We start from the raw sequence: 17,962 nt of genomic DNA, 5'->3' as shown, positions 1-17,962 counted from the left end.
AGGGTTGGTGGGATCGATGTGGATGGGTTTTGATAGGAAGAGGCTTGGGAGGGTTGGTGGGATGGATGTGGATGGATTTTGGTGGGAAGAGGTTTGGTGGGGGTGTTGGTGGTATTCGTTTTGTTGGTTTGGGGACTCTTTTTGCTTCTATTTCATAAAGTAAAATCTCCCATTGACTCTATTTGTTTTCTAAATGCTCCAGCCAGATGGAGCCAGGCAGTTGTCACCATACTTCTGGAGATTTATGAAACCTTTGATGTTGCTCCTTTCTGACCAAACGAGAGTTAGTTGTTAATTGTTTTGATCTCCCTGTGTTGCAAAGAAGCTTTAGGCAAATCCTGCAAACTGAAAAAAAATTGAGAAACTAAGCAGAGCATCCATCACTAAATTGCCTGGTCTGGTCTCAGGAGTTCCCACTCATTTCAAGCTCTACTTGTACAACTTTATACCAGCAGGACTGGGCAGCAATTCTTCCCATCTACTTAGCATGGAAACCAGAGCCAGATGCAAAGACGACTTCTTAGCTCTTTAGTTAAACTCCTGAGGACAGAAGGATCTTTTTTTTTTCTTCATGATGATTTGCAAAAATCTGTACAAACAATTTGAAAAGGAAACACAGCTGATAATAGTTAGCCAATAATAGTTTTGCCATCTGTATGCACGGGAGGTATTTCCTGGTCTTTTCGGCAAACTCATCACTATTCTGCTGAGCAAAAGTGCATTTGCATCAAAGATGTCTCAAGTCCCTAACAGCTCAGCACTCCAAGAGCTGCTCTCACACTCTCTCCCAACCCCAAGTGCTGTGGGAAGCAAAGCAAACTGATAAATGAACAGAAGATCTTTCAGAGAGGCAGTCCCTTCTAAATGTACAGAAAGGTGTTGGGAATTTAGATCTAGAAAGGCATGAGATGCTATTGATTTTAAAGGGAGCAAAGCATTTAGGTAACTGCATATCTTAGCCACAGATTTCTTTCCTTTTTAAATTTTTTTTGTTTTAATTTTCAAAAAGTTCTCATTTCTGCTAGGTGAGCTGAGATCCTGATGTCCTACAACAGCTGGTGAAATTTAATTAGCAGCATTTAGCAAACATTTGGCTTGCAGTGGCAGCCAGAAGAGTTAATGAAGACACGTTTCCTGCTGGCTAAATGGGGTGAGACACCATATGTCCAATCAATTACACGAATACCACGATGCTTTGCTTCAGTGTGTGGAGAAGAAATGTCACTTGGCTTCACATTAAATACTTCTATCAACACATGGCACTGCCTGTGGCTAATCCCAGTGGAAATGCTGTGAGTATCCACTTAGACTGATCTCAAGCAGTAGAAGTGCAGTTGTGCCACAGGGGTTGGACCTTCCCCATCACACCAGCTCAGCAGCAGCAAATGCACAGATGTAGACAAGTCATATGGGATTTCATTTTTATGTGGAACCCCCGTGGAATCCCAGAACCTTCTGTGTGTAAAGATGTGGTAACCATTACACTATGGAACTATATGTCAACAGATTCAGCTCCCTTGAAGTTTCACCTGCTCCCAAATGAAATGCAGCAGTTATGATTTTGAATTTCTTGTTGTCATACAGCTGGAGCATTCCTGTTTGAAAAGATGGAGCTCCAGCTGCCTCTGAAGGGGGAGAGAATTCCTCTCATGAGGTGGTTCAGGGGTGACCTCCTGGCTCTCTGCAACTCCTGCTAGGGCTGGAGAGAGGTGTGGGATGTGTGTCCTGCCAGGGCTGAGGGAGAGGAGAGAGGGAATGGCCTTGAGCTGAGCCAGGGCAGAGTCAGATTGGGTGTGAGGAGAAATGTTTTCCCTGTTGTGGTGTTCAGCACTGGGATATTGCCCAGGGAGGTGGTGCAGTCACCATCCCTGGAGGTGTTTCAGAGGTGTCTGATGTGGCACTGGAGGATCTGGGTTAGGGTTTAGGGGTTCCAGCAGTGACAGGTTAATGGTTGGACTTGATGATCTTAGAGGTCTCCTCCAACCTTGATGGTTCTATGATTCTATTTCGGACCTGAACACAGCTTCCTCCATCCATGGTGCCACTGTGGTACCTTCCCTCAGCAAACAGGACATTCCTTCACTGCCTTTAGAAACTTTCCCAGAGTTATGGGCCAGATAAAAGATGTTGCTGTAACATGTATTAGATTTGGAAGAAACAAGATAAATAGCAAAAAGTGATTGCTTCACTCCAGGGCACATGTTTTCCCAGACTCCAAAGGGCTCCATGATGGCACTGAGGCTTTCTGGTGCTGTCTTACCTCACAGCCTTTGGTAGATCTTCCTTATGATCAAGCTTCTGCCTGAAGTGGTGGATTTGTAAGAAGAGAAAGTGCTCAGGTGGCATGGGGTGACCTTGGCCACCTGCCAGACACCCACTTAGCTGCTGTGTCCACTTCCTCAACATGCTTGGGGGTGGAAAGAAGACTCAAAGCTAGACAGGGAGGTTACTCAGCAATAATCATCATGGGCAAAACAGATTTTTGGGAAAAGTAGTTTATTTTCAACTATAATAGGGCTGAATGGTGAGAAACCAAGACAAAAACTAAACCACCTTCCCCCTATTCTCTTCCTCCAAGGCTGTTTCACTCTTTCATTCCCAACCCCTCTACCTCCTCCTGCTCCAAGTGGTGGTGGTGGTGGTGGTGGTGTGGTCAGTCCATAGCAGCTCCTCTCTGCTCCTTCCTCCTCATGCTCCTGTGTGGGTCCTTCCCATGGACTGAAGTCCCTCAGGACAAACTTGTTCCAGCATGGACTCTCCACAAGCTGCAGTTCCTTCAGGGCATGTCCACTTGCTCCCCCACCACATGGATTCATGGCCTGCAGTGTGAACATTTGCTCTGGCAGGATTCTGTCCACAGGCTGCAGGAGAATCTGCTCCTCCCTCTCCTTCCTCTCTCACCTTGGTGCCTGCAGGGCTGTTTCTCACACTTTTGTCCTCTCTCTGTTTTGCCTTTTCTTAAACCTACTTTCACAGAGTCACCAATAGCTGCTTTTTGCCAGAATGCAGAGTGGGACACCAGGGAGACCCACCCCCTGGTTCTACAAACCAGTGCCCCATCTTCAAGCAATCCCACAGACCTTCACACTACTCTCATGGGAAAATTGCTCCAGAGCTGCATTCCACTACCAAAGGCCCTCTCTCTATTTCCAGCACAGGTTTGCTCTTGGGTAGCTTATACCCATTTGTTTTGTGTCACACTTAAAATAGCTCATTTTCCTTCATGCTGACAACTGTTGTGATGTCAGTGTTGGCTGTGACCACATCCCTTCTTGACCTGGTCTTGCTACACATCTGTTCTGCAGGACTTCTCCACTTCTGACCATACCAGACCTGTACAGTGGGTCTCTTAGCATCAGTTTTCTTGAGAGCAGGTGTATTCATCAAAAGAAAGTCCCACCAGAGCCTGAGCCTCATCCTCTCACTCTAGCACATCCCTCCTTCCATTGGAAATGGACCATTAGTATCATAAAATCAAGGTTGGAAGAGACTCTAAGATCATCGAGTCCAACCATTAGCTGCCACTCTGCTGTAAGCAAATAAGACTTTATTCACCTCTCTTTTTTCATACTAGCAGCTCTCAAGTTGTTGAACAAATGACTGTCAAATATCTTTCCTTCTCTTCAGTCACATCCAACTAAAACTCCCATGGAAACAGCTGAAATTCTGTTGCTGGTGCCTAAGAGGTATTTATATTAATCCCATGTCTTCCTCTAGCCCTCAAGGTCATCTGGTTGCTGCTGCAGGATATGTAATCTTCCTTGGCACTGACAGTGCTTCCTGATGTTGTCATCTCCAAACATTGCTGCAAACATTCCTGGTTTTTATACCAGGGTCACTACTGAAACACTATTAATGGGCTCTGTCCAGGCTGGAAGCATCGAGCCATCTTCTCATCAGCTTCACCTTGCTAGCCCATGGATCCTGTTGCTGGTCACCACACCTTCCAGTTTAGATGATAATTCTCAGGACTAAAAGTACTACCTAGTCCAGGTAAGAGTCTGTGCCCTCTTGTCCTGCTGCTGGTTGCCTGGGAGCAGAGACCAACCCCCACCTGACTCCAACCTCCTGGCAGGGAGTTGCAGAGGGTGAGAAGGTCTCCCCTGAGCCTCCTCTTCTCCAGGCTGAACACCCCCAGCTCCCTCAGCCTCTCCTCATGCCACTAGTGCTCCAGTCCCTTCCCCAGCCTCGTTGCTCTGCTCTGGACCTGCTCCTGTTTGAGATGATTTTGACTTCAAACCTAATGTCTCTGCTACTGTTGTGCCATGGGAGCCCCTGGAGACTCTGCCTTCCCCTGCTCATCCAAATGTGCTGCACTGAAACTGAGAAACATATGGACCTTGTTTTGTGCCTCCATCTATTCCAATTAAAGGGATTAAAATCTGAAAATTGAATTCAGGTTTGCTTTTCAAGCCAGACTTGAGACACCCTGATGATTACAACTAATCCCTTTCGTTGGGTCAGTAATTCTTGGCAAGAGGATGACAGTGACAATGTAAGTTAATCTTCTGTAGCAATGCAACCCATTTCTCTAGCAGATCTCTATGTTTTATCACTGCCTCAAGGGGATTCCCAGCAGAACCCTCAGTCAAGGTAATTTGGCCTCTAATTTGATTTACACTTTTCTTCAGTGTCCACCTTTTAACATCTCTTTTCTGAACATACACCTTTTAAAAACACATTCCAGTCTCATACGAGAGATGCATTTTATCAACTTACACTTCAAGACAGCTACTAAATATCAAAGGCAGAGGCAACCCCCAGACCAACTCTCCATTAGGTTTGGGGTTTTGGGGGTTTCTTTGCCCCAGTGTTGGTGGTAGAGTCCTATTAGAAGCTCTTACTTAGGCTCTGCCTTTCATCAAGTAAAATACACAATCAACCACAAAGATTTCCAGAATTATTCTCTGCTTTTCCACTACTCTCTGCCAACTCAGGAATCCCAGAGCCTGAGTGCTCCCAGCCCCAGGGGTGGCTTTGCACATCTCTGACACAGCACTCAGGGACTTCACACCAGGACCACCCTAAGAAAAGCTAAGTCTGGAGCATTTGAGCTTACCTGTCTCATTCACAGCTGAACAAAAGCTTAACACACCTCTCTCCATCACTCAGGCTGTAGGGCCTGAGTACAGGGAGGGATCTGATCAGCTCATGAGCTGGTCAAGATCTTAACCTAAGAGGTTGAAGCTTGGTCAGTCACTCTGCAAATAGGGACTGAACTGTCTCATTCTCCTCAGCCAACTTTACATGAAACCTGTGTCCTGTTGGCAGGTGTTGGTCTTTTTTTTTTTCATCTCTCCAGCCTTTACAACTCAAGAAGTCCTTTCTGAGGCCTCTTCCACAATCCCAAGCACCAATCACAGCTATGTCTTTTAGGAAACCTGCAGGTGATCAGGGAACTGAGGCTGCCCAAAGCCTGTTAGCTGCCCCAGGGCAGGTAACACATGGGACGCTGAGCCAGGTGGGCAGAGCCAAGGCTCATGTCTTGGTCCATCAGTTATGGTAAGATGATGTCTGATCTAACCCATACAGCTCTCAGATACTCTTCAGTTGGTGCTGAGACTGTAGAAGAGCACCCAGGAGCCACATTTTCTCAGTGCAGGTGTGAGCACTACTGATGCTATACACATTCCCAAGACCACATCTCCTGGCAGTTTTGGACAAAGTCACTGGGTCTACCTGGTGCCAAAAGATGGTAAAGTCACCATGCTTTGTCACCATGTGCCCCTGACCCTGAAGATGAGGTTTGGAGCACAGCAGCCCCATCTGCACTGGCTCACTGGTGAAGGCCATGTTGGTGCTGTGGCTTCTGCCTTCTAGGTACTTCCTGCAGATCTGATTTATCATCCAAAGACCTACACCTTACTGAGCCTCACTTAGAAAAACCCTCAATCTCAAAGCTGAATTGACATGTGCAGGAAAAGGACAGATACTGTCCTAGCAAGGTCCAGGTCCAGAGCAGAGCAACAAGGCTGGGGAAGGGACTGGAGCACAAGTGGCATGAGGAGAGGCTGAGGGAGCTGGGGGTGTTCAGCCTGGAGAAGAGGAGGCTCAGGGGAGACCTTCTCACCCTCTGCAACTCCCTGACAGGAGGTTGGAGTCAGGTGGGGGTTGGTCTCTTCTCCCAGGCAACCAGCAGCAGGACAAGAGGGCACAGACTCAAGCTCTGCCAGGGGAGGGTTAGGCTGGAGATTAGGAAGAGATTTTTTGCAGAGCGAGTGCTCAGGCATTGGAATGTGCTGCCCAGGGAGGTGGTGGATTCACCATCCCTGGAGGTTTTCAAGCTGAGACTGGATGTGGCACTTAGTGCCATGGGCTAGTGACCACGGGAGGGTTGGACTTGATGATCTTGGAGGTCTTTTCCAACCTGGTTGATTCTATGATTAAACCCTGAAATCAGAGAGAGCTCCAAAACAATTAAGGGCAAGTGGAGCAGTAAGGAAATTGCAAAAATGCTCCCATTCTGGAGGGAGGTATTATCCCCATTCTATGGACAGGCTGGATGAGGCAGAAAGTCCCTCTCAGACACGTTAAGCTTTGCTCCTGGCACTCAGCACCTTGGAGCTGTTTGGGCTGCTCTGCATTCAGTGAGTCAGTAACCTCAGCAGGAGGTTTAATCCATCCCAGGATTTCTACAGCCAGGCAAAGGGACAGTGTTCAGTAACAGCCAAAGGTTTCTGTAAAGAGTTTGTTACCAAATCTCTGGTAAGCTAAATTTTTCTGAGTATCTGCAGCTCTTCTCCCATCAGGGCTGGCTCCTCCCTGGCCTGGCTGGGGCAATGCATGAAATCTGTACAAAGCCACAGAATTCAGGCAGAGATCATCAAAAGTGTTTTAATGATTAAACCATGTCAAACATTAACAATGAAGTATATTCAGATGAGCCAAGGGTTTATTTCTAGCACATTTAACAGCCTATTTTGAACATTATAGCTGCTGTACTGAGCTATGTAAAGACTCTGCAAACCAGTACCTAGAAATGAAGACACACGCACAAGCTTTGATAATGTAAACATAACAGACACTGTCTCCTTCAAAACAAGGAATGAAAACCCACAAAGGCTAGTAGGAGAACTTATTAATTCCCTAAGAGATGTGCAAAAAACTTTTTTTTCTTTTAAAAAAAAAAAAAAAGATTTAAAAACAATTAAAACATGTTAAAACTGGCATTTATATAAATATCAAAACAAAACAGTTAAACTTGAGCAATGACCAGCAGAATGTCTTGCACAATTCCATCTTTCTGGGGCTTCATGAATGAAAATATTCACCAGCCAAGCTCTACCATGGCAGGTACCAGAATACCAGCAACACCAGTAAGAGGCTTTGCAACTGACTCCTCACAAGTGCAAGGCAAGATGTGACAAGGAGGAGTCACTTTAACCAGCACTCAAACCAAATCCTCAGAGAACAAGCCAAAACGTTACCAGTGATATACACAACTCACATTACACAAACAGACATTTCCAGCACATTTCAGTAACATTTAAAAAAACGATTAAGACTGTTTAATTTTGCTTGGTTGGGGGTTGGGGGGGAGGAATCACCACCTTTGTGTTAGGCACATTGTAAAAGTGAACATATGCTACATGAAGAACAGTTCAGAGACCAACTTAAATACAGACAATCCCATCAGAGAAGCATCTTTCTGTCTCCACTTTTCAATATGCTTTTGGATATGTCACAGGAGCTAAAACGTGGATATGGCTATGGTAATAACACTTGAAACTCTGCCAGTTTCATGTTAAAAACTCACTCTTCACTTAGCATTTAAGGATTCTCAGAAGTAAGAAAGAAAAGTGAAAATAGATGGGTCCACCCTGTATATGCTCTAAACCTTAGAGACAATTAAACCTCAGAGGCAAGAAAACCTTGTTTAAATCTCACTGGACTGTGTAAGAGCCAATTCCTTTGCCATTAGTGACATACCTCAAATAAAAAAATAAGATCTATTCAAAAGGTAAAATAACTTTTTTTTTCCATCTAGTTTGTGACTGGTTTAGTCAATTAAAGCCAAATATACAAAACTAACTGAGCCATTTCCAATTTCACTGTGTCACGTAGGAGATACTCAACCTCATGTATCACACACAGAACAGCAAAATGATCCATGGATTCTTCTAAATGACTTTTTAATAAAAAGTCAGTCAACCAAAGAGTTGAGAACATACCCTAATTTTTTTTTTTAATTTTTTGTTTTTTTAAACCAGTAATAAGCTTTGGGCCCTGCTTTTTTTAAATTTAAGGCATGTTGTGTTTATCTACTGAAACCAGCATCATACAAATCACCTCTACAATCACATGCATGACCTATAGTAAAAAAAATGGAGGTTTAGATTACAGTGTTCTCAAATTGTGAATCATAGTTCAGCACCTATCATATCGACTAGTAAGGCAACAGCAGTGTTGGGTACTATGATAATACTCCCTTCCACAGTCTATAGCGGGGTCAGTGACAGCCCAGAGTTATTTTTACACTTTTAACCTACTTTTATGTTCTGGATACAGTTTTCTAGGGTGTTTGCACTGGTTAAGTCCTACATAAATCACACTATTCTAGGCAGGAATAGTTACAGTAGCCATTAGAGTATTAGTGCACAACTCTCATTGTGCTTACAATCAGATGATTTCATTGTTGGGGGTTATCAAAATGGTTTTTCAGTTTGGGCTTCAATCCTTCCTTTGTTTCCTTTGTTTCACATTGTTCTCAAGGGAAGAAAAGCTGTTTGTGTACCCGTTGGCAGTGGCTGTGGAGCCATTCTGATACTCTTTCCTCCTCGAGGATGCCTTCTTGTTGTAAGTCTAGGATACAGGGAAAGACACATGGTTTTGCTTAATTAGATATAAAGAACCACTTCCTCACGACTCCAGAGGCACAAAGTAAACTTGCATTCATCATTTGTATGGCAATCCCAGGCACAGCTATGGGTTGGGTGGGGAAGACAGAGAGAGCAGCAATGAGGAGAGAGTTGAGGGTGATGGTGGATGAGAAACTCAACATGAGCTGCAGTGTGAGCTCAGCCCAGAAACCAATGGAATCCTGGGCTGCATCCACAGGAGTGTGGGCAGCAGGGCAAGGGAGGGGATTCTGCCCCTCTACTCTGCTCTGGTGAGACCCTAAAGGAATGCTGCACACAGCTCTGGTGTCCTCAGTGTGAGAAGGACATGGAACTGTCAGAGCGAGTGCAGAGGAGGCCACGAAGTTGCTCAGAGCACTGGAGCATCTCCCTGTGAGGACAGGCTGAGGGAGTTGGGGCTGTTCAGCCTGGAGAAGAGAAGGTTGTGTGGAGACCTCAGAGCAGCCTATCAGTATCTGAAGGGGCTCCAGGGAAGCTGCAGAGGGATCTGTGTTAGGAACTGCAGTGACAGGACAAGGGGCAATGGGGACAAACTGAAAGAGGGAAATTTAGATTAGATATTAGGAAGCAGTTTTTCCTGCAAGGGTGTTGAGACCCTGTCCCAGGGTGCCCAGGGAGGCTGTGGCTGCCCCAACCCTGGCAGTGTTCAAGGCCAGGTTAGATGAGCCTTGAGCAACCTGCTCTGGTGGGAGGTGTCCCTGCCCAGGGCAGGGGTTGGGACTAGATGATCTCTGAGGTCCATTCTAACCCCTAAAATTCTATGATTCTATGCTTTTTAAACACCTTGTGCCAGTGGTAGAGTCTAACAAGCTCCACCACTTTTTGCGTGTGAGACTATACTGTCTCTTTCATTCATCACAGCAAGAGAATTAGTGCACTTGAAAAGAAAAAGACTTGGCAGTTTGATAGTAGTGTTATATCAAGCATAAATCATAAGGAAAGTGATTTTATGAGCAGACTAGAGAGTAAGAATATACTCAGAACATGTGAGGAAGAATGTTGGAGGCACTGCAGGTGACAGTACCTTGAGCAAAGCCAGAACAAGAAGTAAGTAAACAAGAACAGTGAGGGAAGTTCAGAGACAGAAACTGGAAATGCATTTCCACTGGCCAACATGAGTATCAAAATCTAACAGGATCAGGGAAGGCTCTAAAAAAATTACATACAGCAAAAAAATACATATTAATTAGGCTTTGTCAAAGGGCTCAGCGGAAGGCTCTAAAAAAATTACATACAGCGAAAAAATACATATTAATTAGTCTTTGTCAAAGGGCTCAGTTGCCTGGCAAAAAACACATTGCCCAAGATTTCTGTGTGTGAAAGGAAGTTAAATGGTTTAAAGTTAAAATATGAGTAAAATTGATGAAGAAAGTCAATAAAGTTGTATGCAGCAAGTGATATGAAGCATGGGACTTATTTTAAGAAGCACCAGAAGATCAGATGGGGAAACCTGCTGTGTTTCCCCCCAGGAAATCATCCCTACCAGAACCAGAATGTTCAAATCTCTCAAGGGACATTTAAAACAAGCAATAGAGTTTGCTTGTTGGGGGCAGCAGGCTCTGCTGGTTTGATTTTCCAAAGAGTATTACATCTTTGCACAGAGCCCAAGTATGACCTGCTCAGTCCAACATATACCAAGTCTGGATCTGTTCAGACATGAAATCAGCTTTGCAGGAACACAACTCAAAACACTCATTTTCCACATGAAAATACAAACAAATGTCTGTAAAGGTGACCCAAAATCAGATTTCTGGGAGTTTAGGAAGCTTCCCTGGATATAAAACAAGCATTTCCCCTTGTCATGAACAATTCCTTCAGGTGCTTCACAGGTTCACACACTGCTGGTTTGTTTCTTACATCAAGCTCTTCCTCTCCTTTATCTGCAGTTGAAATTGCACTAGGAAGCCAGTTTTTTAAGCCATTGCTCACTGAAATTACTAATCATTGCAGATTATGGACACAAAACATTAGCAGATTTGAGAGTGGAGAGTAGATCAAGTGCAGTACTTTAAGTTCTAAGTCAAAGATAGCAAAAGGAGATTTCAAGCATATCTGTCTGTAAAAATAGCTTTCCAGTGAGGCACAGCCAGCAGAATGCAGGGAAGAGCTGAGAAATGTTACTCTTACCTGAATATAGAAATTTGTGAAGAGGATAATCAAAGAAATCATATAAGAAATCTGGAAATACAGCCAGCCCTGAGGAAATGCACATGGCCAAACAACACCACAGCTGGTCTGGAAGATTGTCAGGACAAACTGAATCTGGGGAGAGAAAACAAAAAAAAGAAAAGGGAGTACATTAATGGAAGGAGAAAAAAAAAAAAAAAAAGCTCTTAGTGACCAAAATCTCAACAAATAAACCAGGAGGTGATACTGTCTGTTTGAAAAGTTTATGTTCTCTGTAAACCTGAGTCCAGCTTGTGGCATTCTCTTGTTTAGGTGTGTTTATTTGGTTAATATTGCTCCATTTTAGAGCATTTGAGTAATTTATGTAGAATTGATCTATAAAACTCGTGGAGACCTCAGAGCAACTTTTCAATCTCTGAAGGGCCAACAAGGAGCTGCAGATGGACTCTGTGTTAGGAACTGCAGTGATAGACAAGGGGAAATGGGTTCACACTGAAAGAGGGAAGATTTAGGCTAGATGTTAGGCAGAAGTTTTCCCTGTTCTGGTGGTGAGAGCCTGTCCCAGGGTGCCCAGGGAGGCTGTGGCTGCCCCAACCCTGGCAGTGTTCACAGCCAGGTTGGATGAGCCTTGAGCAACCTGCTCTGGTGGGAGGTGTCCCTGCCCAGGGCAGGGGTTGGGGCTGGATGATCTGTAAGTTCCATTCCAACCCTTAAATTCTATGATTCTGTGATTCTATGAAATATCCTAAGGAACAAAGAACACCTTCCTCCTAGTGAGAGCTCCTTGGGGTTTGACTCTGTCATCGTAACAGAGCAGATCTGCATGAGCTCCAAAACATCTGGCGTCACTTGGCCTACACTTAGACCCTGCAATCCCTTCCCACAGACAGGAACTGTCTGACATATGGCCCCAGTGGAAGAATGTTTGGGGTAAAGGCTGCAGGGAAGCAGAGGAGTCAGGGAGGGGGATTGGGGTTCAATCACCTTCAGTTCCTCTTGGTAGAAAGCAAGAGTTTGGGGTTAAGTGCTGCAGAGAGCCTTAAGCAAAATTCATCCTTACATGCAGGCTACCAGATTAGGGAATGTTTATTTAAAAAGGGAAAGACTGTTTGTTCTGCTCTGCTATTTTGCTGCCCTAAGAGCTATGCATGCAGAGCAGGCAAGGAAGGGAAAGCAGCTGACAATAGCCAGGGGAGCAAACCAAGCACTAAGGCACTGCACTCTGCAGCACTTCAACAGCAGCAGGAAGAATAGAGCCTAAATCTGGAAGGGAAAACAAAAACACATCCCAAACCAAGGCAACTCTCCCACAAAAAAACAAAAACAAATGAGCCCACTGCTACAATGCTTCACCATCCTTCAGGAAGCAGAGTGCTAGAAGAAATAGAGATGTTGAACATCAACACTCTGAATCACTGGCAGCAAATGTTATTATTCATCACCAGCAAATGTTATTAGAACTATTCACAGCTCTGAATGTGAAAGGGAGGGGTGGGTGGGGAGAAGATAATTTTAAAAAAACGTCTATCTCTAGGCTTCAGCTTTTCCCCCCTACAAAATGGGGAAGACACAACAACACTCCTGCACATTTCCTCATGGTGTTCTGACGTTGTACACATTGAAACCTGGTTCTTGTGCAGTATCACTACTGCATGTGCCACACTGCTTGATTTCACTGCTCTTTTCACAGCCTTCAGGCTTCAACACTGGCCACAATGCAAATGGGTACAAGGAGTCCAAGACAACTACAAGAGAAGAAAATCTGCCCATTTGAAGTGCAGAGAGAGTGCAGAAATACTGCACAGCTTTTACTAAAATGGGTACAAATGTGGGTACAAATTTAAACAGTGTAAATTTAGGTTTGATTATCAGGCAAAAGTGTTTTCCTGTGAGGGTGGTGAGACACAAGCACAGGGGTCCAGGGAAGCTGCAGATGGACTCTTGTTTAGGAGCTCCAGTGATAGGACATGGGGACAAAGAGGGAAATTTAGGTTAGATATCAGGAAGAAGTTTTCCCTGTTCTGGTGGTGAGACCCTGTCCCAGGTTGCCCAGGGAGGCTGTGGCTGCCCCAACCCTGGCAGTGTTCACAGCCAGGTTGGATGAGCCTTGAGCAACCTGCTCTGGTGGGAGGTGTCCCTGCCCAGGGCAGGGGTTGGGGCTGGGTGATCTGTAAGGTCCATTCCAATCCCTAAAATTCTATGATTCTATGAATAAACCATCTGCAACTGCATGCAAAAGTGAGACAGAAAGGACATTGCACCCACAGGCTTAGAATAAGCCATATGAGCTGTGGACTATGTTGCTCTGGTTTCTGGTCTATCAGCCCAACCAACCAAGCACAGAGAAGAGCACACTCACTCAAGCAGGGCTGGAAGAAAAGCTTCTCCCTCCTCCCTGGCTCCCAGAAAACCCAGCACAACTCCCAAATAGCCCATACAACATGGTGGGGTGAAGAAATATCCCACAGATCTCAATTCATGTACACCACAACCCCCCAGCTCCCCACCATCCTGGAAAAACAGAGCTGCAGAAGCTGGTGAAACACTAAAAGATCTATAAGGCACCAGCTTGTTCCCCCTTCTTTCAACCCCTGCCAAAATTTCCTACCTCAGGAAAGACAAAAGGACTTCATCAGGAATACAAGAGCCTGCTGAAGCAATGAAGAGCAAATCACTCACCAGCTGCCCCTGAGTGATGTACTTCTTCCACCACAGATAAGGACGCATTGCTGGAACAGCAGACAATCCATAGTAGGAGTACATGAGGACATGGATAAAGCTGTTCAGTGTGGCACCAAAATAAGCTAAAAAAAGGGCAAGGGAAAAAAGAGAAGGTACACTGCATTACCAGGAAGGAACATGCTGTTTCATGGACCCTACCAAAATAACAAGTTCAAAATGTTACTATTTAAAACATGATTTCTCTTAGAAGAAAAGCAAGAGGGGTTTTTTTCCCACTCTGATTTCTATTCTGCTCATCCAATGGGAGTAGCTGAGCTGCTTTGCAGCTGTGCACTTTGCAGCAGCCTCCTGGTTTTGTTTCCTTGAGTTACTCCTTTTTGCATCCAGATTATGGTTCCTCAAGGGAGCTGAGGAGGCTGATAGAAAAGAGGCACATTCATGTTCCCAACACCTGAGAGCTTCACCCAGCTACTTCTGGGCTTACATCACTTCCAGGCAGGAGCCTATTTTGTCATTTCTAATCAAACCCAACAGATGTCTTCAGAAACTGCAAGTTGGCCATTTTATTTGTCCTTGTTGACAGCACCTTTAGCCATTAAAGAAACGTTTAGCTTATGCACAAAACTGTGATGACCAAGCAGAACATAAAGCTTGGAAGAAGAAAAACCAGGTGACTAGAAATAGCACAAAAGTATTTCCAAGAGCACACGAACACAAGGCAGACTCTTCAGTACCTGCAGTTTTGACTGTTGTGTAAGCAGGGATTGATTTCCTGGGAGGTAAATGTGTTTCCAGCTGCACATTTCATGTAAGTTCAGCATTACTCACCGTCATGCTGACAACACAAATCAAATGTGAATGTCTATGTTGTTTGGCTCAGAGAGCAAACTCCTGAGGAACACAGCCTCTTGGCCTGCCCTGCCAGCAGTGCATCTCCACTGGATCTGAAAGGGTTTCTCTTGGATGGAGAGTCCAATAGTATCTGTGAGCTGCACGTCTGAACCACAACTCAGCCATCCTAATGCAATTAGGAAACTAGATGCCAGCTAAATGCAATGAAAGTGAAGAATCAAAGCCAGATTGCCAGAGGTTAGCAGGATTTAGACAAGACAGACAGGAAATCTTCCACTTCAGATGCATCTGGTCATGTTCCTTAGCGCTCAGGGGACGAGATTTAAATTGAAATCATTTGTTATGGCTAGTGGTATAATGAGATTAAATTAAGAAAGTAACATCTCAAGTGAACTTGACAGATACAAGGACTGTGAGCTGTCTTGCAGCTGAAACAAACTTCTGGTCCTGGCTTGAAAAGATGTGTATTGTTTCATTAGAGGGTCTGCAAGTACCTCAAGAACAGAGAAAGCAATGTTGATGGATATCTGACCTGGACTATTGCAGCTGGGAAATGTCACACTGCCACATGAATTCTTCAAACTACATGAACAGGAAATTCCTAGAGGCTGTGCTGGCACCTTAATTCCTGCAGCTATCTGCAATAGTTGCAAAGCAGCTTAACGTGGGCCAGAACAAATCCTGCAGCTGAAGGTACCAGAGATGTCTGGTTTGACCAAAGGAAAACCAAAGCCCTTGTTGCAGAATTTTCCCACCATAACCTAGTACTTACAGTGACCACAAGGCACCCAGTTCATAACAAACCACCAGATGTTCAGCATTGTTGCATGGTGGTAGACATGCAGAACAGTGATCTGATGATTATTTTTCCGCAGAATGAAGAAGAAGGTATCCATGAACTCAATGAGCTTGGAGAAATAATACCACCAGAGGACACGTATGATCTAGAGAGGAGAAAAAAGCTTTAGCAACATTGCATGTTGTGGGGCTGTCAAGCCTTCTGATTGCTAAGGAACTAAAATTCAGACACTGTCCTGCACTGCTTGGATTGAAGACACTGCTAGATCTTTTGTAATGCTTCTGCCTCAGGTCTCTCTACAGAGATTCCAGGTGCAAACCCTTAGCTAGAGCTGAAAAAAGGACTGGTTTATGAGGCTACTGCTGTGCACCCAGGGCATCATACAATGACCAAGGTTGGAGGAGACCTCTAAGATCATCCAGTCCAACCATTAACCTGTCACTGCTGGAACCCCTAAACCCTAACCCAGATCCTCCAGTGCCACATCAGACACCTCTGAAACACCTCTGGGGATGGTGACTCCACCACTTCCCTGGCCAACTTATTCCAGTGCCTGACCACACTTACAGGGAAAAACAGTGTCCTGAGAGAAACAAGAAAATATTTAACCAGAGCTGGTGCTGCAGTGCCCCTGGAAAGGAGAGGTCAGGAGTGTGACCAGAAGAAATCATTACCACATCTCAGAAAGAGACGGGGAGTCACAACACACAGTGTTTGGACATAGTCTGAAGAGCAAGGTCATGTTCTTTGACCTGGGAACAGTTGAAAATTCACTCATAATTACTCACCAAAACACCAGCCATGAATATATTGTAGACTATCTATCACATTTGACAGTGCACTCTCCATTGTATTGCAAAAGGAGGGAAAAATGAGCATAGAATTTAAGCAAAAAGTGCATAACCAATACTGCTTTGCTCTCCACTTACACTTCAAGCAGATGATTTGAAACATTACCAGCTCTAAGTCTCGATTACAGTACCTTCATATCAGCTTCTCCTCCACTGTGTGTATCCTGACAGTAGAAATTGTATCCTCCTTCCAATACTCCTGTCACCAGCTGAGCAAATGAAAAGAAGAAAGTGTTATTTGGGGAGAAGGGTGCACCCCACAGCACCTGCAAACCCCCACAGTGGCTCTGCCTCAACACCTGGTGTCAAGAGATCTGAGGATACCTGAGTGCAGCATCAGGTTGGATCCAAGTTCCAAGCAGTGACAGAATCATAGTGGAGGGTGGACTAAGAAATTCTTCTCATTGTGGTGTAGCAGAATAAAAATAGGAGACAACATCTTTACAAGATCTTATCTCCACTTAGCTCATGCAGAGTGTGTATTTTCACAATCATGTAACAGATTCTCAAGAAATCTCTTTCCTTCTTCATAGATTAATCAGAGTTGGAAGGGACCCTTGAGAATCATCCAGCCCAACCCCTGCCCTGCACAGACATCCCTGACAGTCACACCCTGTGCTGAGAGCATTGGCCAAACACCTCTGGAGCTCTGTCAGCCTTGGGGCTGTGACACTGCCCTGGGAGCTGTTCAGGGCCCAAACACCTCTGGGGAAAGAAGAACCAGTTGCTAATCTCCAGCCTAACCCTGCCCTGACACAACTCCAGCCCATTCCCTGGCTCCTGTCCCTGCACTTCCTTCCCTGAGGGAGTTGTACCAGCCATGAGCTCTGTGCTCAGTCTCCTCTTCTCCAGCTGAACAGCCCAAGTGACCTCAGTCACTCCTCATGTGGCTTCCCCTCAATGTCCTTCACCATCTTCATTGCCTCCTCTGGAAACTCTCCAATAACTTAATATCTTTCTTACAATGGGGTGCCCAAACTGCACACAATATTCCAGGTGAGGCTGCCCTCACCTGTAAGAGCAGAGCAGGAATCAGTCTTGGCTGATGATCTCATTACTAGAGAAAGTAGATAACTAAAGTAAATACAGTTTTCTTATGATTATTTTTGGAAATAAAAAATTTATTTTAAAGAAATTTTAGACACGGAGATGTGACTACAATTTTTTTTTTAAAACACGTAACAGAGCAAACCTTCAGCTTTCCTATCCTCAGCAGCTAACCACGAAGGTTTCACTGCACTGAGGTTCTTCAAGATCTGTCTGAGCAGTTCACTCATCCTGAGCACAGTGTGTGACTTCTTCCGCAGGATATGCCACTGCCTGCCTGACATCCTGACATAACAAATAACACCCCAAACATAATGAAATGACTTTGAAGAGTCACAACCAGCTGTGAGTCATGAGAGGGTGACAGGGTGACAGGTGCTTAGGGGGTGGCTGAAACCTTCAGAGAAGCAAGATCCAACCTGGATGTCTACATCCCACCCTTTCACAGGTGGGAGATGGAGAGACAGGGTGAAGGTGGAATGGGAGGAGGAAGCAGGTGCAAGGACACAAGCAAGCTCCTCTTTAATATCTCAACAGAAGGGATCACTGGACATTGTTTTATGAAGATGTTTTTCCTCTTGAGGATAGCATGAAGAGCAGTTGTGTCCAGTTCTGGATCCTCAGGACCAGAGGGACATGGAGCTCCTGGAGCAGCTCCAGGGGAGGGCAAGGAAGATGCTGAAGGGACTGGAGCACCTCAGTGATGAGGAAAGACTGAGGGAGTTGGGGATGTTCAGTCTCCAGAA

General features: G+C 45.0%; 1 protein-coding gene across 1 annotated transcript; it reads right to left on the bottom strand.

Moving 5' to 3' along the window:
- Nucleotides 1-7,881: 7,881 nt before the first annotated feature.
- ELOVL5 (ELOVL fatty acid elongase 5) lies at nt 7,882-16,468 on the bottom strand (the record flags this gene model as incomplete). The annotated part of the gene is made up of 5 exons (XM_009080132.1): nt 7,882-8,802; nt 10,986-11,120; nt 13,665-13,789; nt 15,292-15,463; nt 16,301-16,468. Coding segments are annotated over 5 exons (732 nt in total), but the record flags the coding sequence as incomplete, so codon positions are not given.
- Nucleotides 16,469-17,962: the final 1,494 nt, after the last annotated feature.

Source organism: Acanthisitta chloris, unplaced genomic scaffold (genome assembly GCF_000695815.1).
Source record: "Acanthisitta chloris isolate BGI_N310 unplaced genomic scaffold, ASM69581v1 scaffold4148, whole genome shotgun sequence".
Taxonomy (NCBI): domain Eukaryota; kingdom Metazoa; phylum Chordata; class Aves; order Passeriformes; family Acanthisittidae; genus Acanthisitta; species Acanthisitta chloris.
This window is presented reverse-complemented; position numbering and strand designations above follow the sequence as displayed.